The sequence below is a fragment of the Cuculus canorus genome, chromosome 1, assembly GCF_017976375.1.
Source record: "Cuculus canorus isolate bCucCan1 chromosome 1, bCucCan1.pri, whole genome shotgun sequence".
NCBI lineage: Eukaryota > Metazoa > Chordata > Aves > Cuculiformes > Cuculidae > Cuculus > Cuculus canorus.
Genome location: NC_071401.1, coordinates 130,891,133 through 130,911,345, shown reverse-complemented (window position 1 = coordinate 130,911,345; position 20,213 = coordinate 130,891,133). Strand labels below are relative to the sequence as shown.

Sequence of the window (20,213 nt, the reverse complement as noted above, 5' to 3'; positions counted from 1 at the left end):
AACCACAGAACAGGAAAATCAGGTCCAAAAGAAGCAAAACAGAGTGCAACACTTGGTCCACTATGTTTTCTACACTTTCTCTCAGACAGTGTAACTTGTAATGCAAGGAAAAGATGACAACTAGCATCTGGGTTAGGAAAGATATCAAAATGATGTTCAAAGGACTGTCCCTTTTTAAACCTATCAGGACAATCTTCACCATTGTCTGGGAAGGAGAGAGAGTTTAGAGAGGAGAGAATTATAGTAAGATGGTCATTTTAAACATGAAACTGATTTTAATCATAAGATTTTACCTAAATTTGGCAACTGGGCCAAAGAAAGAAGTAAACTTTAAAACTGTTCTTGTATTCTGGCATCACACAGCTGTACAAGCTTTGTAAAATCCTCCTTTAACTTTCTGGTCTGAGTTTTTACAAGAAAACCATGCAGAAGGTTGAATTTTGAACAGTTATCTTTACCTGCAAAAGAACAGCTAAGGCACATACGTGCCATCCATCATCTTTCGATGGACTCTTTACAGGAAGAGGAGATGCACTAGAGGTTTCTTTCAACCGTTTAAAAAAGATAATACTCTATCTTTATTTATACCATTAGCTATGTACCTGTCTCTGAGGCTAGCGTTGGAGCATGCATTTGGAAGTTGGTAAATTAGTCCATGCATCCAAACAAGCTTTACGTTTTCACATGAGCAACAGAGACTGAAAGCAGTTAATCCAGCATCATGTATTAATAATTAAAAGTTTAGTCTCAATAAATTCACTTGTAAAATAACTAGGTGATATCAATAGGAGAAAAAGTTGACTTGGATAACTTAATAAAAATTCAAGTTTATCTATTATGTGAAACACCAGGGTGTGAAGGAGCTTCCAAACACAATGCTATCTTATCCTTAAATGAAGTAAATTCAAAATCAGCAGATCAGCAGGCAAGTATTTTTCAATTAAGCATGACGATAGCTGCAAAAGTTGAGCAGTTCAAATTAACTTCTTTAGGTCTTTAAGCTCGGAGTATGTGGAATTTCAGTCTTCATGGATTGGATGCCCAAAGGAATTTGATTTATTTCTTTAAAAATTTATTTCTTTAAAATTGCAGACAGTACTGCAGTATGCATCAAATAAAAATTCTTGGCAACTAGCTTAACTGGCCGTTGTTTCCACAGCCAAATTGTGTAAATTTTGTCCCAAATCTGGGCTTCTGTTTTGATCTTGGAGATTAATAGTGTGAAATTTACCCTATAAAGATGCTCAGCAGAAAGTAAAAAATATACTCCGAGATACAGGAATTTGTCACTGGCACACAGGAAAGGGGAAATACTTTACTTTTTCTTAAGTTCAAGTACCTGCATTAATTTAAAACCCACCACACTTCTGGAGATTTATTTTTCAACCTGAGAATTTACTGTAACCCCCAAAACTGTTATTGCACTCTTTGGGCACAATGTGATAGTAAGTCATCTGCAGTAACTGCAGGATTAAGGACTAATACTTAATTACTTACTCAGGCAGAACTCCCATTAATTTCAAGTACTGATGAATAGAACCTGTAGGAATGACTCTCCATTCAGTTTAACAGAAAAGAGATCTGCGTTGTCTTTAATGTTGTCAGTAAGAAGCTTAGGCCTCAGTTAAAGAAAGCACTTAATTGTATCCATATTCAGAATGCTGAGGCATGTTATTAACTTTAATCGTATGCTTAGGTCCCAGTTACATGATTAAACAATGCAAGATGTAGTACTGCCCTAGAAAGAATGCTTCCTCTAGCCAAAATCTTAATAAGTAACACAAATAAGACCCACAAGCAGCATCTCTGCTTTTTCTTATTTCTAAGTTCAAAGCTCTCTTCTGAGAAAAAAACAGTCATTTTTATTCAGGCAGAATCAGTCTCATGAGCATTAGATATGTTTTTCTTAAAATTCTAGCTCTGATCTGCAGTGTTCATCCTCCAATAGTTGAATGACAAATCATTTGGGATTCCTAGTTAAACTCCATTTTGATGTCTAGACAAAACAATGATAATGTATTCCTTTAGAAAATATAAGCAGTGATTTTGTTTACCTATAACTCTTGAGAAGAGCAGTGGAACCTAGAGGATCAGACTGACGTTATTGCAAGGTTGATCTCTATCTATCTCTGAAAAGACGCTGAGATCAGGGATGGGCCTGATAACTGGAAAAGAACAATTTTGCACCCATCCTCAAAGACAGGACAGCCTCATTTTGGTCCCTTACAAACTGCTTTTGAAACAGATTTCTGAGCCCACAAAGAAGACATAGGTGATTATGAGGAGGAGTCCTTACAGATTTATCAAAGGTGAATTGTGCCACACCAACCCGACTGATTTCTGTGAGAAAATGGCTAGCCTTGAGGACAACAGGAGAGTTGTCAGTGTCATTTGCCTTGACTTCAGCGAAATACAAGTTGGATGGTCTGGCTCAGAGTGTATTAGCTAATGAATCATACTCTGTCTGGAGATGTGTGACAGCTGGAGCACTGCTGCATTCTATCCTAGGATGGCTTAATAGATTTAAAGAAGGACCTTGAGGAGGTGATGTTCATCAAGTTTGCAGATGATGTCACACTAAGGAGAGATCAGTCCATATGCTCAAGTACTTGGCTGCCATGTAAATAAGATCACAGTGAAAGACCATGTCAACAGTCTTTTGAAGACACAAACTCTGAATATGAATATTCTGGTATAAAAAATTGTGCAACCCAGAACTCAAATAAACGTGAAAATAATCAGAATTATAACATTTACCTTTCAAACATGACCTGATCCAATTTGCCAGCCAAATATTGGTACAATATAGAAAATAAAACCTCTCTTTAAGATTGTCATAAGTGTCCTCATTCATCTTCAGTTTACAATTTTGTTTTCAAAAATTAATGACACAAGGAATAAATTGAAAGAAAAAAAAAGCTTAGTTATTATATATTCTTCTTACTATCCCATATGCTTGAAAAGTGGAGTTATTTGTCAAAGTAAAGCAATGACAGAGGCTGGAAAGACATTAGGGAATTCAAGAAATACTGGATCAAAACTGGTGGTTTTATTACATTAATAATAAGGTGCAATAAATTCTAAAAAAATATTTTCTCAATGTTAGTGATTAAGGAACTATGGGTTTATTCACAGTTCTTTTACAGTTTTGATCGTTCAAATTAGTATTTATAACCAATTATCATGGTTCCTTCTACAGAAGTACAGCTGATATATAAAATAAGAACTTTCTTTTTCTCTTTAGTTAATCTTATCAAGGACTTCATTAATAAAAGAGGCGGGTTCCATTTGAAGTGTTTCTTGGAAGAAGAGATTGTGGGAGATTTGCTGACACAAAACTGAGTAAGGAACCGTCTAGTAGCAAAAATTACTCTTTCGTGTTTCATAATGCTGAAAATATATATATATGAAGTATATATATATATGAAGTATTCATCCGCTATGTACAATTCTACTTTACCTGTCTCATCTTTACATTAGAGACTTTCCTCTTCAAACCAGCTTACTTTAACTCGTTTGTTAACTGAAACAATGCTTTTGAAAGAAATGTTTCTTACTTTTGTTTCAATTACCAGGTGAATTAACAATTTAAATAACTTATTCTGCCAATTTCATATTTAAAATGAATTAAAGGCAAGCTAGAATGCCAGATTCTAATATTCCCAGGGTTTGTTCCAAGAAAGAACATGAGCCAAGAAACAAGCCTTTTTTTCTATAAAGAAGATTTTCCTTGAGAAATATGTAGAATGAGTTATTCGACTTCCTGCCAAATAGGAAAGATAAGAATAGATATGATGTTGCATCATATTTGCCAGATCGGCTGGTCATTTAATGAAAAGGAGTCAGGGCCTGACATTTCATCTCACAGAAATGACTGGAAGCCTTTCCTTCCATCAGCTCCAGTGAGAGTTGGATCTAGCCCTATGTGCATGTTTTCAGGCACACGACCAATTTTCATTTCCTGACCTGCGTGTATTTCCACCGAGAACATTACTGTTGTATATAGAGAGAAACAACTTATCAAAAGATTATAAGTAGCCAACACCCTTTTTAGTTAACGTTCTGTAGATCCAGTAACATTACCTACCCATTAAATATTTCTATCCACATCTTCAATGCTATAGTGTATTAAACAACTAAAAATAATATGAATTGCTTTATCACAAAAAATTCATGTTTGTATTATCAGGGACATGCATTCATGCATGCGCATGTAAGTCTTTGTCTCTGCTGCAAGGATAAAGAATCCTTTTAATATGCATGAATCAAGAACATCTACATTTTAAGACTTTAGTAATGTGACAACAAAGAATCAAATACTGATACTGACTATAAGCCAGATCATGACAGGTTCCCAGAATGAGTCCCTTAGAACTTGTAATTTTTTTTTAACAAATGTCATAATCCATAAGAACTTTCTGTTTATGCATTTACTGATTGAACAGAGGGATCTCATGAAAACGTTTCAACACTTTTAGCTTTAAAATAATTATTTTCTGAAATAGTAGTCTTAGAGTGTTATTGTAAGATTAACTTCACACTAATCTTTTGTGAAATGCTCTGAGCCCTCACAGTTTCTTTCCCACTCTCAAAATAACCAATAAAATATTTATTAAAATATCCTGAACCACAGAGAGTGATGTAGGCTGAAATTTTGTCCTTTGCCTATTACAGTAGCCTGAATATCCTCTGTAGTTTTTGTGTAAAACCTACATTCTGCAACATAAACCCCACTGGGCAAGTAATGTATCAAGATGATTTGGAATTTGTTGCCTGGGTAGAGTGATTCATATGTTTACTGGCCCTGACAGGTGCTGGGAATCTTACACATTCATTAAAATTAATGACTTCAACAGTGGACAGGGAGAACTGTATGTTGAAGTAGGTTTCCTCTTAACAGGTATTTCTAAGTTATCATTTAAGTGGCGTCAATTTTCTTCTGCAATGGCAAAAGCAGCACATAATGAGACCACAATCCCTTCCTTGCAAATATAACCCAACTTTCTTCACAGGGACTCCCTGTTGGAGTAAGGCAAGAAAAAAAAGAATCAAACAGTACACAGTTTTCCACATAAAAGCTCAGTTTCTTGCCATAAAACTAGTCACATCCTCACCGGAACAGAGGAATTAGCATACTGGAAACAAGCCAGTAATTTTATATATGCCTTCAAGTAAGCTCTAAATCAGTATTCTCACAATAGCCACAGCTTTGGCATCATTACTATCCCAACAAGCCACAGCTGCTGAACTGGAGACTTCTGACTTCGTATTAGATAAGTAATGAGAAGTTTTAGGCAAGTCATGCCACAGCCTGTACTCTGATATCAACACAGCATACTCCAGTTTTTGACTAGCTACAAGCAAAAGATATGCCTTTAAATTACACTAGTTACCTAAAAATACTTAGGCGAGAATGTCACAGAAACTTACGCCATGACATTGGACCGTCAACCAAGATATGATGAGACTGAGACCTCACAGGCATCTGTGTATTCACACAAAACCAAGAAATTAGGAGAACTGAATCTTTAACTACAGAGAGATTTCTACTTTGATGCCTGTCCAGACACTAGATCTGCACTATTAATATGATAACGTCCTGTACCCTGGCTGCCACCCAAAAAGACAGAAGTACTGAGCTGAAGACCTCACAGAAACCTGTGCCTTAGTATTAACCCTCCTTGCAAAAGCTTCTGAGCTAATAATTTAATCACTTTTAAAGTCTTAACTTTCTCAGGATCCAAAGCAAAATATAGTGATACATTTCCACAGTTACATTAAACAACAATTCAGTTAATGAACTGGCCTTTTTCCTCTTCAGCAGGTCTCACACAAATGTCTCTTGCCCTTATAATATTGTAGGACATTAAGGTGCAAACCACTAATCAACGTGTTCTAAACACAGGCTGGAGTGCTGTTTGCTGGAAAGAATTTGGGAGAAATCAAAAAATGACTGCAACAGAAACAGTAAACAAAATATTGACTGATTAAAAACTTCTTAGATGTTTGGACTATATTTCAGGAACTTGGGGAGGCATAGTCAGTATATTGCAGGATGAACACGTTTACTAGAAATTTACCTTAATCACCCCAAATGAAATGCCCAGCCATATGAATAACTCTTCTTCCAGTGAGTAACTGTTTGATGGCAAATGTCAAAGTACTTTATTTTTTAATGAAACTTAGGAAAGAGATTGAAATTACTCTGAGAAACTTTTCCAGAACATATTTAAATGACTGAAAAAATGAAAATGTTTTTTCTCAAAATTACTTCAGAATTAAATATTACTAAAAATCAGGAGTTTGCAGTTCAAAATGCCTACATCAATTCCCAAACTAGAATTTTGACTCCCATAAATACATTGGAGAAAGTCTGCGTACAGATGCCCCAAAAACTTGAAGCAAATATTTTTCCCTCTGCATGTTCTGTTCCCATCCAAATTGGCACAAAAATTAATTGAAAAAAAATATTCCAGGAAAGTCTTTCCTTTCTTGATGTCTAAAAGAAGTTGTTCCCATTTTTATAGTGCTTGGTGTTTACATGATTCATCATCTTCCATCTACATTCTTAGTATTTCTCACTGCTTTCTTTTACCTTAAATTAATTTATCTTCTATAAAGCTGTGATTTCTGTGCCTCGTTTCAACAAAATAATCATCTAACACTGCCTCGTGACTACAAAAGTCATATTCTACAGTATCTATCACTTACTTGTTTCCAGAATTCATTTACTTTAAGTCAGAAAATAGTTGAACAGCAGCAGCTGCTTTATCCATTTTTATAGTCTTTGATCCCTCCTTTTGGAAGGACTAGAGAACTGTTTATATGTAAGAGAAGACCTCCCCACACTGCTATGTGGGAGACCCAGCTCATATTGGGCAAGATCCAAAGCCCATTAAAGTAATTGAGAATCTTTCCATTGTCTTCTGTGGATTTTGGTTGGGCCCAACAACTGAAAGGCAGGCTCACCAAGACAACAGATTCACTAGAAATACCTCAGAATCTTGATGGTGATCAGCAGAAGAAAGAGATAGTAAAGTTCTTTTGTAAGCTACAAGGCTAAATTTGTTGAACCAAACCTGGAAATTAGAGTATTCTCCACTTCAGATACTCATTCTCAATGGTTAAACAAATTAAACTGTTTCCTTCTACCTGGAAATGGGACATAGCTTTGGAATGCTTTGGCTTTGCTGGTGCATGTGGCATGCAGGAAAAAGGCAATGATAATTCAAGTATAATGATATAGTCCTTAGGGACTTATGACTGCTTAGGAATAGACCAATTAGCATTCCACAAGAGGGGATTGAGGAAAAAAACTGCATTTGCTCTCAGGTTTGAGATAACCAGAGAAAGCATAGGCATACTTTGATTTAAAAATTATTATAACAATTATTATTTTTCCATTTATACTGGAAATGCTATCAAAATTTCACAACTCTGTAACTGTGAAATGGCTAAAGATGCCATTGTTATAAATGCAATTGAAATTACAACCATAAAAGCTGTTTTCTCTGTTGTCCACAAAGTACTGAATTTGTAGGTCATTTCTATAAGAATTTCTGTGGTGATTATCTTGCTTATCATCCATTGCTCTACAGATTAGATCCGGTCAACCATATTCCTGAAAAAATTGGTTTACTTTGCAGAGCTGGCAAAGAGATGACCCCAGAGCCTTTGAATGACACAGGAACGCTGCATAACATCAGACCTCTAGCAAGCAACTTACAAAGCTGATTAGAAGCACCAAAGAAAAGAACATTTTGTTAACTATACTTCAGAGACAAACAAAAAGGTAACTATAATATAACAAAATAAATATTGAATAAAAGTGTAAAGAGTAAGTTGGATCTTACTTCATTTGAGGTTTCTGTCACGATGTTTTTATTTTTCAGCTTCTTCTGCAGCAGTTTCGTTTCATACTCTGGTCTGGGATGCTCCTTGAAAAAGGAAAAAAAAAACAAACAACAAACCAAATGTGTGATTATGCTTAAGAAAAAAAAGAACAAAAATAAGTTCTGGTCACTTATTCGTGATCCAAGCCATCAAGATGATTCAACACCAAAACATCTTTTGGACTACCGGGATCTTTATCTTAGAGGTATGGGACATGTTACGAGATACAGGAGAAAAGAATGTAGGGATTGCACTGGTCTCACTCTGGAATGTTTAGGTGGAGCAGGCAAAGGTAAAGAAGGGAGGAATCTAGGTCACTTTGGGAGGAATAACTGTGCAAAAATAGAAGGATAAGGGGATAAAAAAAAATTGTCACATATAAATAGTTCACTGGTCTGTAATGGGGTCTGACCACCAGAAACTGGAGCAACTCCAGGTGGGAGACTTCATGTATAAGCTGAAGTGGCTGAGTTTGCTATCAGAGGGACCAGGGGAGTTCCAGCTAACTGCCAGAAACTGGGGGGACTGAGATCCAGAGGCAGCTACTGGGCAAACTTACTAGGATTTAAAAGAAAGCAGCACATAAAAAAAGAGACATGCCATGTATCTCCTTTTTCTGGACAAGTTTTGAATTCATTCAGAACCTGGGATTCAGACATGATGCCTCCTGCAAAAAAAAAGGCTGTTCCTATGGCATTATTCATACCATTCATCCTTACTATAATTAGAAAATATGCTTATAAGACCAGTCAAAAATTTGGCTTACTAACACTTCTTAATGAATCCAATAGCCATTAAGAGAATAAAAAACATTTTTTAAAAAAATAATCGATCCTCATGGACAATAGAAAGGAGGTTGCATGGAATGTCAGCAGTCTTCCTTGGGGAATACATGTGCTATTCATTTTCTGTTATCTGTAACATTTTCACTACATCAGACCTCATCTTGAGCATCCTCGCACACCAGTATGTAAACACAGTGAGACTTCATGTGCATAAGATGTTCCTGACGCATTGAACAGACATGCAAGCATATCGTCATTTAAATAACTACCTTAAATTAAAATTTCCATATCTTTCTGTACTCTATGAACAAGTCATATGTATGTCTGCCCCAAAGGCAGTCTCATAAGCTGTAAAAGCATTCTACTGATCCCAGGGAGTCTGATTCTAACAGGAGAGGCTTAAGGGAACTTTTTTCCTCTATAGGTCAAGTATGGCTATGCCTCTGAGACTCTACTACTAGAATGTTATGCCAAACAAATATAATGAAACTGCCAGCATGATGGCTTGTTTTACATTCGTACTTTCATGTACTATTCAAATTAATAAAATATGCTCCAAGTGTGCAAGTGTGACACTTCTTGCATCAAGAAGTTTTTTTCATTAATTATAGCTCTCATAAAAATCACTACTACCATGAATGAAGTTCAGGAATCACTACAGCTCTTCTTGTCACAAGGATTGCTGCTATTATTACTTACAAAGTGCTATGAGTGTATGTAGAACTCCAAGAAATAAGAAGGCAGGGGTAATTGCTGACATTACATTCCCTGCAGAGAAAGACTTGGGGGTGCTCATTGGTGAGAAGCTTGATATGAGCCAGCAATGTGTGCTCACAGCCAAGAAGCCCAACTGCATCCTGGGCTGCATCAAAAGAAGCGTGGTTAGCAAGGAGAGGGAGGTGATTCTTCCCTTCTATTCCTCTCTTGTGAGACCTCATCTAGAGCATTGTGTCCAGTTTTGGAATCTTCAGCATAAGAAGGATATGGAGCTGTTGGAATGTGTCCAGAGGAGGGCTACAAGGATGATCAGAGGGCTGAAGCCCCTCTGCTATGAGGACAGGCTGAGAGAGTTTGGCTTGTTCAGCCTGGAGAAGAGAAGGCTCCAAGGAGACCTTATAGCAGCCTTCCAGTACCTGAAGGGCCTACACGAAAGGGGCGGGGGGACATACGACACAACTACTATTTACAAAGCTTTGTAGTGATAGGACTAGGGGCAATGGCTATATACTGGAGAGGGGCAGATTTAGATTAGACATAAGGAGGGATTTCTTCATGATGAGAGTGGTGAGGGACTGGCACAGGTTGCCCAGGGAGGTTGTGGATGCTCCATCCCGGTAGGTGTTCAAGGCCAGGTTGGGTGGGGCCTTGGACAGCCTCATCTGCTGGGAAGTGTCCCTTCCCATGGCAGGGGGATTGGAACTGGAAAATCTTTAAGGTCCCTTCCAGCCAAAACTATTCTATGATTCTATGATTACTAAAAATTATTAGCAGCAAAAATGGTGATGAGCAGGACAGGGAAAGGAAGGACAAAGGTATAACTATAAGTGTCCAAAGATGCTGTGATCAGTGCATGTATCTTGATATTTTGTAGGTTTTCACTAGCTTTCCGATTTACCTTAATTTATATCATGCTTCCTTAGATAAGGTTCAAAGGTCACGTGAAAGAAACATCTTTAGACTTAAATGAAGAAAGAATGCAGGCTGCAGGCATCAGGCATGGATGGCTACATGACAGGAGACAGCTTGATGAAAGTAGGGAAGTGAGATAAATGAAGCTGTAAGAAACTGAGGAGCTCTAATTACACTATGAAAGCACCTGCAGAGCTCAATTGGCTTTCTTCCTTTTTTCTTATTTTCTGCTAAGTAAAGCATTCCAGGAGACCAGGGGCAGCTGCCAGAAGCCAGAGCAATTTTTGAAAACTGGCTTGAAATGAAACACTGTGAGGAAATCAAATGCCAGGCAAAACATTGTAATTTACTTTTTTTTGCATCTACTATTCAGATTTGGTCATGTTTACTTTTCCTACTAAGGCCTTCAAATGTCTTTTTAACTGCATTTCATGCACCTACATCTGTGTTGGAAAATTAGTTGATCTGTCCTCACTGGATCTACAAAGTCATCTTACCCTCAACTGAACAAACACAGCACCTCCTGGAATACATGTATCTAGATATCCCTTTTATGAGCATATTGCATTAAATTGTTATTTACAATACAGTCTTAGAGATATTTCATCCTGATCATGTATATATGGATATAAAGGAATAGCTCCACTCTGCTGTAAGAGTGTGATTCAGAATCAGTTCTTTGTCTGAAAATGGGAAGAGTTCTACACTTAGGACAATAAGCTAGAAATAGTTGTGATGACTTGAAGAAGGCCGAATGTCCTTGTAGGGATAAGTATGAATCCCACAATGCTGGAAGTTTTCCAGTACAGCTGCCAGACACTTATTGAAAACTGTGTGAGCCAAGGTACTTTGAGGCCAAATGAGTGCTTAGAGTTGAAAAAGATAATTCCCATCCTGAAAACAAAGAGCCAAATCATGAAATTTTTACTTAGACAAAACTCATAGTGATGTTACTGGGAATTTTCCCTGAGAACAGTCTCCAGGATTTGCCTCAAACATACAACATGTGCATACACTATACTTTGTAGATTAAGCCATGCTGATAATGATCTGATTTGATAAGAATACATAAAAAGAACTGATCTCTCCTTAATTTCTCTTTCTTCTAGGAACACAGTGGTGATGGAATTTTACAAAGCATGAATGACAAACACATCTGAGTTGGTAAGAAAAATGGAACCTTAGAGACATGCTGGAGGGAAGGGATGCTATCCAGAGGGACCTTGACAGACTTGAGAGGTGGGCCTGTGTGTATGTCTTGAAGTTCAACAAGGCCAAGTGCAAAGTCCTGCACTAGGTCAGGGCAATCCCAAGCACAATTACAGGATGGGCAGAGAATGGATTGTGAGTAGCCCTGAAAAGAAATACTTGGGGGTACCGGTGGACAAGAAGCTCAACATGAGCTGGCAATGTGCGCTTGAAGCCCTGAAAGCCAACTATATTCTGGGCTGCATCATAAGAAGGGTAACCAGCAGGTTGAGTGAAGTAATTCTGCCCTTCTTTACTTTGCTGTCAAGAAACTTCACCTGGAGTATTGTGTTCATTTCTGGAGTCCTCAACACAGGAAGGACATGGATCTTCTCAAGTGAGTCTATTATCTTCTATTATGAAGATAATCAGATGGTGGAGCATCTCCCATACAAGGACAAGCTGAGGGTTCGGCTAGTTTAGACTAGAGAAGAGAAGGCTCCAGGAAGACCTTATAGCAGCCTTCCAGTACTTGAAGGAGGCCTACGGGAAAGCTGAGAAGGGCCTCTTTAACAGGGAGTGTAGTGATAGGACAAGGGGTGATGGTTTTAAAGTGAAAGAGGGTAGATTTAGATTAGATATTAGGAAGAATTTTTTTTCCTATGAGAGTGGCTAGGCACTGCAACAGATTGCCCAGAGAAGTAGTGGGATGTTAAAAGACAAAAGCCACTGTACAAGTACCTAGGAACTCAGCTATCAAAGGTATAGTAAAGCAACATAAAACTGAAGTAGTCAAAACAAAAGAACCCATGAGGCTTATTATGGAAATATATTTGCTGAAGACATAAATAGACACATTTATTCTCTCTCATAGGGCAAGACCAGTAATAGTGCTTCAGAGAATTAAATTCAAAACTAGATTTTGAAATACAGCCTCAGATTTTTAAATGGCCTTAAGACCAGGCAAATGCTGCCATTGTGGTGTCAAGATATCACATTTTGTGGGTAACTATAGCAGCATATGGCATTATTTATTGTTTTAATTATTCAATTCAAACTCAAACCATTTAAATACTTCTGCCTTGTTAAATAGAATTGTATGAAGCCAGATATCCCCTGAACTATGAAACTGATAATTTATTTAATCTACTATAAGTCATTGCTGAAACAAATAAGCTGACAAACATAAAGAAGAAACTCCGCTGTAAAGTATAGCCCCATTAGAATGGGGCATCACTCAGCTTATCAATGGAACAATTATCTTATTGCTTATCTTGTTGCTCTAACTTTGATAAAGCATTACTTGGACTCTAGAAAATTTAAAATGTCTTTACATATCACTGTCATGTTTATCTTTTATTGTTGTGCTACGGTAGCATTCTCAGTCATAGACTTGGACCCTATTGCTTTAGCCAGAGTATAAGCATAGAACCCCTTCTCCAAATAAATGTTCTTAAAGAAGAGATTGTTTCCCCTTTGGGCTCTGTTCTCTTTTTTGACTGATAATGTGTAACAATGGAAATGCTTGGCTGTGGAGGCACTCTTTAGTGGCATGTGTTTATGGAAATTTTTCTCTGTCAATATTTAAGATTGAATGTACTTTGGATAGATTACAGATTTGTATCTCTTGCTAAAAGCAGGATAATAAACACTGCAAAATTCTTTATGTTTGATCTAAAATATCTATTTCACAAATCATAACATTAGGGTCTCAAGATAAAATATCCTCCAAATTAGCAAGGTTAGAAACCAACAGTTTCCTCCGACTACAAAAGGATATTTTTCTTTTAATCAAAATCAAAATCATGAGACACTGGGCCTTGAATTCGGCATTGGTCCAAAGATAAGTAGTGCACATTACACACCATCGTGATCCAAGAAACTTAGAGAAAAGGTTAAAAGAGAAGCTCATTTATGCATGAAACAGGCAAACATTTTGTAGTTTCATCATATTACAACTTGTTCAAGGTTGCAGAATTTAGATCTAAGATGAATGGGGAAGCAGTTTTCAAAGTTGAATGCTAAATTAAACTTACAACAAATGACATAACAATCCCATGGATAGAACTACAACTAATGCCATTAATTTGCCTGTCTTGCATTTACCAAAGATAGGTAAGAGAATATAAGGTAAGAATGCTACTAGTGTGCAAGATCTAAAAGTATCTATTGGTCTCTTCCATTTTAATAAGAATCTCTAGTAAATAGTGCAGTTTTGCTGCTACTACACATGAAACTCAGATAATATCAGATCAGACTTCTATTTATGAAATAGTATTCTTACACTGGCTATTTGTGATGTTTCTGGAATTTTCGCTTCCCTGGAGTTTTCCTACTTTCAGCCTCTGTGCACTTGGAACCTATGACTTACAGGCAATCTGACTTACTAGATAAAAGCAATGTCATCCTGTATAGCATTTTAAGGCATACTTCCTAGGACACCTTAAAGCATATATGTCAGACACAAACTAAACAAAAAATTCATAATATCCATTATTTTCTGGTTCCAGAAGGTGTATATTCTGACCAACCGCTGTCTTCCCAAACATTTGTGAACTTTTCAAATTGAACCATGATCCAGATTAGAACATTGGCTCCTCACTAATGTGGAGAAACACAGACACTTCAGCTAATCTGAACTAAAAATCTATCAGACCACAAATATTTGTTTCAGCCATACCAGTGCTTCTTTTAATTGTTTCCCATAAATATTCCAATGACTGGATTTACAGCCAGGAATGTTCATGAAAACAACGAAGAAAACACAAATGTTGAATTTGTAGTCAAAAGGTTTTATATTCGAGGTTTGAGTTTAATGGCTTATATTTCACAGCAACATAAACCAATCTAATCCTGGGCTTCCATACTCTCAAACTCAATTTCACTTTGCACTAGCCATACATTTCCATTTCTGTCCTTACACTGACACCAGTGCATGCGTAGCTACGTGGTATGACCCTAACAAAAACTTATGCCTTCATATTCCCAGCTACACTTAAGCTGTATCAGCCATCTGAAATGTTCACCACTCAACTGTATGATTCCCAGCATGCATGTAAGAGGAGGAGCAAGATTACATGGCTAGCATAGTAGCACTATGGTGGTGTGGAGTTAGATTGTCTGCAATCTAAAGATGAAGTTGCATGCTACAGATGAGCTGATTTAATATCTTGTCTTTGCTAAAATAGTCTTCCTAACCCACACATTCTTCTCTTCCCTTGCCAAAAGTCCTCATTATACCATGTGAAAACTTATCTAATAATTGGTCCCCTCCACTATAAATATTGATCACTTATTTCTGGAAATTCAAAAAGTTCACAGCTTTAGTCAGTATGTCCGGGTGTTGGGTGAGACATTAGAATTAGTAGCATGGAAGTAAAGATGGGGTCCCTACCTAGAGGTAGGAGTGAACTACTGAGGCATTTTATGCACCTTCATCTGTGAGACTAGATCTTCGAAACAAATATTTTCTAAGCAAAGTATTTCAGAGCATAACATGGCCAATACATTTAAAAAAAAAAAAAAAAAAAAAAGAAAAAAACGAAACCTGGTTTCTTAATTTTATAAATTGTGGTAAATAGATCCATAGAAATGGGCTCATAATGAGCCAATAGCTGAGTTCCCCAGCCCAAGAAAGAACTGCTAGAGGGAGTCCTGCAGAGGGACATGAAGATCATTAGGGTGACAGAGCACTGGAACAGGTTACTTAGAGAGGCTATGGAATCTTCTTCTCTGGAGTTATTAAAAACCTGCTCTAGGCAAACCTGCAAGTCAAGATCCAGAATAAAAAAATGCTTATGTTTTCCAAAGGTTAGAATTATTTCCATAGCTCTGGCTCAGAGAGGTGTGGATGAATCTGGGAAAAACACACAATTCGATGCTCTTGGAAAGTATAGAATAAAGAAGAGCCATTTGAAATTTGTATCAATAAAACCATTGTCTCTCACCACATAATCACATAACATGAGAGAGTTTTTATAGGCACGAATTTGCAACAACTTTGTCCCTATGCATGTGAAAATAAAGAAAATTAAACAATATTAAGACTAATAAAATAATAATAAAATAATAATCAAACAGACTAAAGCAAAACTAAAGAATAGGAAACAATTCTGATTGCTGAAATATAATGAGTTCTGCAACTCTATGTTCATTTTAAACAACTGGAAATTTTGGCTGTCGTTAACAACATCACAAAGTATTATTTCTCAAGATCAAAAGTACTTTTAGAAATAAATTCCACTGGGTTTAGCACTTCATACAGATTGAGAGAAGGCCTAATTTTCCTTCTATCTACATGAGTAAATGTAAAACGTGTTTTAAATTTAAAAGAAAAAATAGTTTCCTTTAAAAAGAAAGCTCTTTCTGCACACAAAAGAACACATAGTGATGTGCTGCTGAGTTTCCTGGAGCAACTGCCTGAACCAGGACTGTATTCTGATCTCCTTGTTAATGCCAATAGCACATTCATCTTGAAGGCTGTCAGTGCGCCTAATTTATCTAATACGGAACTGGCCCAAGACATATTCAGTGGACACAAAAACTGATTTTGTTTTCTCACAGGGCTGGTGAAACTCTGTGAGAGAAGGAGGTCTTTCTTCACCTCCTCATACTTTTCTCCCTCAGAACACACAAGCCCTTGTAGTACAAGACCCCCTATCCTCACTCCATATCCCACCTGTTCTGCAAGAAGCACATCGCTGACAAACCCTGCTTACCCACACGGATCTCCTGAGTCACTGGGAAGTAGCAGAGGACGAAAGCCTAGAGATGATCCCTGTTCCTAGAGGAGCAGTGCTTGCTAAAGATAAGGGATGATGTAGTAGGTCAAGACAGAGAATTATTGGAAAGCAAGACTTTCCTTCCTTTTCTTCCTTTTATCTACCAGTAGCTCCTATTTTCCACCACCCAAGCCATGACCACGCCCTTGCAAACAACCACTTCCATAAAGTGTTGTGCTGCACAGGCTGGAAAAGCCCGTTTCAGCTCCTTCTCCAAAGCTTCACACTCCAAGCAACTGCCCACCTCTACACTTACACCAGGGAGTATGAAAATGTGAGCTCCCCCTCTAAACTTGGGGTACTGCAAGACAAAAGAACGAATGTCACCTCAGGTGCCCCAATCTTTGAGTGGCCTATTACAACATCCTGATGAATCAAAACTACCTATAAAGGATCAAACATCTTTCAAGCTTTTAGACTAGTCCTGGAAATTACACAGAAGGTTGCTATAACGGAAAAAGGAATAAAAAGAAGGAAATGAAAGCTTGTAGATGAGTCTGGTAAAAGACAGAGAAATAAAAGGAAAATCAAATAGAACCCTAGCATATTGTGGCATATCTCTGTATCAACAGTCTTGGAATAAAGAAATGTAACTATATATCTTTAACAATTTATTGGCAAACAGAGGAATTATCATCTGCTTTGTTTCTTCTAGTTTGTAATTTAAAAAATGTTTAAAGTGTGCCTTCCATTGTAATTTTTTAATGGAGGAACAGCTGGTACTGAATAGTTTCCATTAAATTCTAAGGGATAACATCAGTTTTTCAACATTCCTTCCCCAACTATCCTAATAAAACTCTCATCCTCCTAAATATAGCACTTAAATCTAATGTTAAAAGGACTTCTTCAGCAGATCAGGGCTATCCTAGGATCATTAAATAACTAGCATTAACAGGAATTTACTAAAGATGACACAAGGTTCAGTGGAAGGAGTGATGAAACCCAAGAAAAAATAGTAAAAAATCCCAAAAAAGTAATTGGAAACACGGGCCAAACAGGAAAAACAGAATAGGCATGGGAAAAATGTGAGACAATGCGTCTGGGGAAAATAACCCGATATGGAGATCTCACCAGCACAAGAAACCTGAGAAACAGTGAGGATGAAAGGAGAGATTCGAGACAACACAAAATATTGTAGCTACACACTCTTCTTTTACCATCACTGCTTTTTCCCAAGAGGACTAAGCTGTGAATGCACAGTAATTTTATTAGTGTGCTTTTCAGTCCTTGATTTTTTAAGCAAAGAAAAAAATGTATTATACTGCCTGTTTTATTAGACACCATTAGAACTTCAGAAAATGAGTCTGTTCCCATAATTTGCAAGGTGGAAGACAAGCTGAAAACATCAAATTAAGCAAACAACAACAACAACAAATTTGAAAATATAGTAGAGAAGATCAAGTTAAACAATAATTGAATTAGAAGAGAATGGAATCCGCTGTATTCAACATAGGTGAGGCCTCACCTTTAATACTGTGAGCAGTTCTGAGCTCCACAATTTAAGAAGGACACGAGGGTCCTTGAATGCATCCAGAGGAGGGCCACAAAGCTAGTGAAAGGGCTGGAAGGCATGTCCTGTTGAGAGGTGGCTAAGGACGTTGGGCTTGTCCAGTTTGGAGAAAAGGAGGCTGAGAGGTGACTTCATTGCCCTCTACAGCTCCCTTAGGAGGGGAAGTGGAGAGGAAGGTGTTGGAATCCAATGAGAGGATATGTTGGAATAGTTCAAAGCTGCACCAGGGGAGGTTTAGACTGGACATTAGAAAGTATTTCCTTACTGAGAGAGTGCTCAAACACTGGAACAGATTTCCTGAAGAGGTGATCAATGCCTTAAGCCTATTAAAGCTTAAGAGCGATTGGACAATGCCCTTAATAACAAGCTTTATCTTGGTCCAAGTCTAAGTTGGACTAAATGATCACTGTAGATGCTATATATGGCTATATCCCTTATCATGCAATTCCAACTAAAATAGTCTATTCTATCTGTAAACACAGCTCATGTCACCAAGTCTGCTTGCTATTTAATTCTCTTTTACCAAATCTACCTTCTTTATTACTTTATCTTAACTCAGAGATAGTCCACAGGGTACCTTAATGTATTCCCTTAAGGGTTCAGTACCTTTTTTTTTTAAAGAAGCCATTAATCAGATAGTAAAACTCTGGTAATCAGAGTTTGCAAAAAAAAAAAAAAAAAAAGCTTGGATACACTTAACAGTGCACAGGAATTTAACTTAAAATCATAACTTACCAGACCTGTTTCTAAGCAAGAGAGATACCTAAGTTTCTCCCTTTTGTCTAGAAACAGTATAACAGCATGACTATTTGAACAACAACAAAACCTCTTCTCATTAGCATTTCAGTTAGTGTGGGTTTCCTGTCCATTTATTGTTCTGAATTCTGCTGCAAATTCTAAGATTTTGTCCTCTGTAATTGCATTTCTATTTCATTTTACACAAGACTGTTGGTAAAATGAGATAAAATCTCTTCCACCTAGAAAAACTAAAGCAAGAATATCCTTGACCCTACAAATACAAGTTCTGAAGATTCACAGTGCGCCAATAATTTCTACTCCCAACATCATCAGTTTGAGTCCCTGAGTATTTCTTCACCAGCACCTACACAAAGCAGAAAAGAATACGGATTCTCCCACCTCTACCCTGCTTTACTGATGGCTATATCCTTTATTACATAAACTGAACAAAGCCCAAATGCACAGCCTGTTCAGTTAGGTTACACAAATATACATCTGTGCATCACATTTGAGTGTTTATTCATAGTATTTCCAAGATTTTTGTCTCTTTTCGTGGTTCTGGTCTCTATTTTCTTTTCTTTCTCTCTCACATTTAGTTATCAGCCTGTTTATTGCTTTTCAGCACAACTATCTATTTTACACTCTAGAAACCATTGTTACTTAGTATTTTTATAGATTTCAATTGTGCAAATTGAAATCCTTGAGTCTGTACAGCTCCGTCTGCAAATATTCATGCAAGCCTTAGAGAGTCTGCTTTCTCTGACAGCCATTGACAAACTCTTTACAATTAAATGGATTAACTTAATCTCCTGTTACTCTTTTGAAATAGAAGATTTGGCCCAGTGTGTTTACAGAAAATAATTTTATTGGAAGTTTTATAGTCAAAAGTCCACAAAAATTACACTGAAGGCCTTTATTTCAATATAATTCTCATAATGCACTTCTCAGCCCTTCAACTGTTTTGGTTCCATATCTTCCATGTAATAACATGTAAGGACATCTAGTCTTAAAACTGTTAAACCTTCTCAACATCATCCTCATCCCTTTCCTTCTTGCTATGTTATGTGACCCTGTGCATTCCACTGCTAGTTCCTCTAGGCCTAACCTGGGCAGACAAAATTTTCCACTTTCTAACGTTATTTTCAACACTTATAAAGGCCTAACCACCACTGAAATACAGTGCCAGTATCAGTTGTAGACAAATTTATCCTCATCTTTATGGATGTGAAGGATAAAAGGTGAAAAAAATGTCATGTAACTTTTGCATTTTTGCTGAAGTACAAAGTGCTAACAGGGGACAATACAGTGCATGGCTTTTTGCTTAAAATGTTCGGTCAAATATCATGTCCATTTTGAACATTATTCTTCAGGAAAGAGATGGATCAACCAGAAAATATCCAGAAGGGAACAAGAATAAACAGACACCTAGCAAATTATTTAAGAACAAAGACTGAAGGAGTAGAAGATGGCTCATCTTACAAAAAAAAAAAAAAAGTTAGAGAAAAGATATTATGTTGAATTTTCCTGAAGAGAGGATAGAGAGATAATCTCTTCTTTTTATCTTTGAAAGATAGAACAAGGAAATAAAATGAACATGTAGAAAGGAGATTTAAATAGAACACTAGGAAAATCTTATTAGCAGTATGGATATATTAGAAAAGATTGCCAAGGGAGGAAGTGAAATCTCTG

At 37.0% G+C, this 20,213-nt stretch overlaps 1 protein-coding gene across 1 annotated transcript in view; it reads right to left on the bottom strand.

The window, feature by feature from the left end:
• The window catches only part of ANO2 (anoctamin 2), a 184,715-nt gene that overhangs the window by 83,256 nt on the left and 81,246 nt on the right, over window positions 1-20,213 (bottom strand). Inside the window, exon 14 of the mRNA XM_054056456.1 lies at window positions 7,854-7,937. Within this exon, the coding sequence (XP_053912431.1) occupies window positions 7,854-7,937 (84 nt within the window). The remainder of the gene's footprint in view (window positions 1-7,853; window positions 7,938-20,213) is intronic.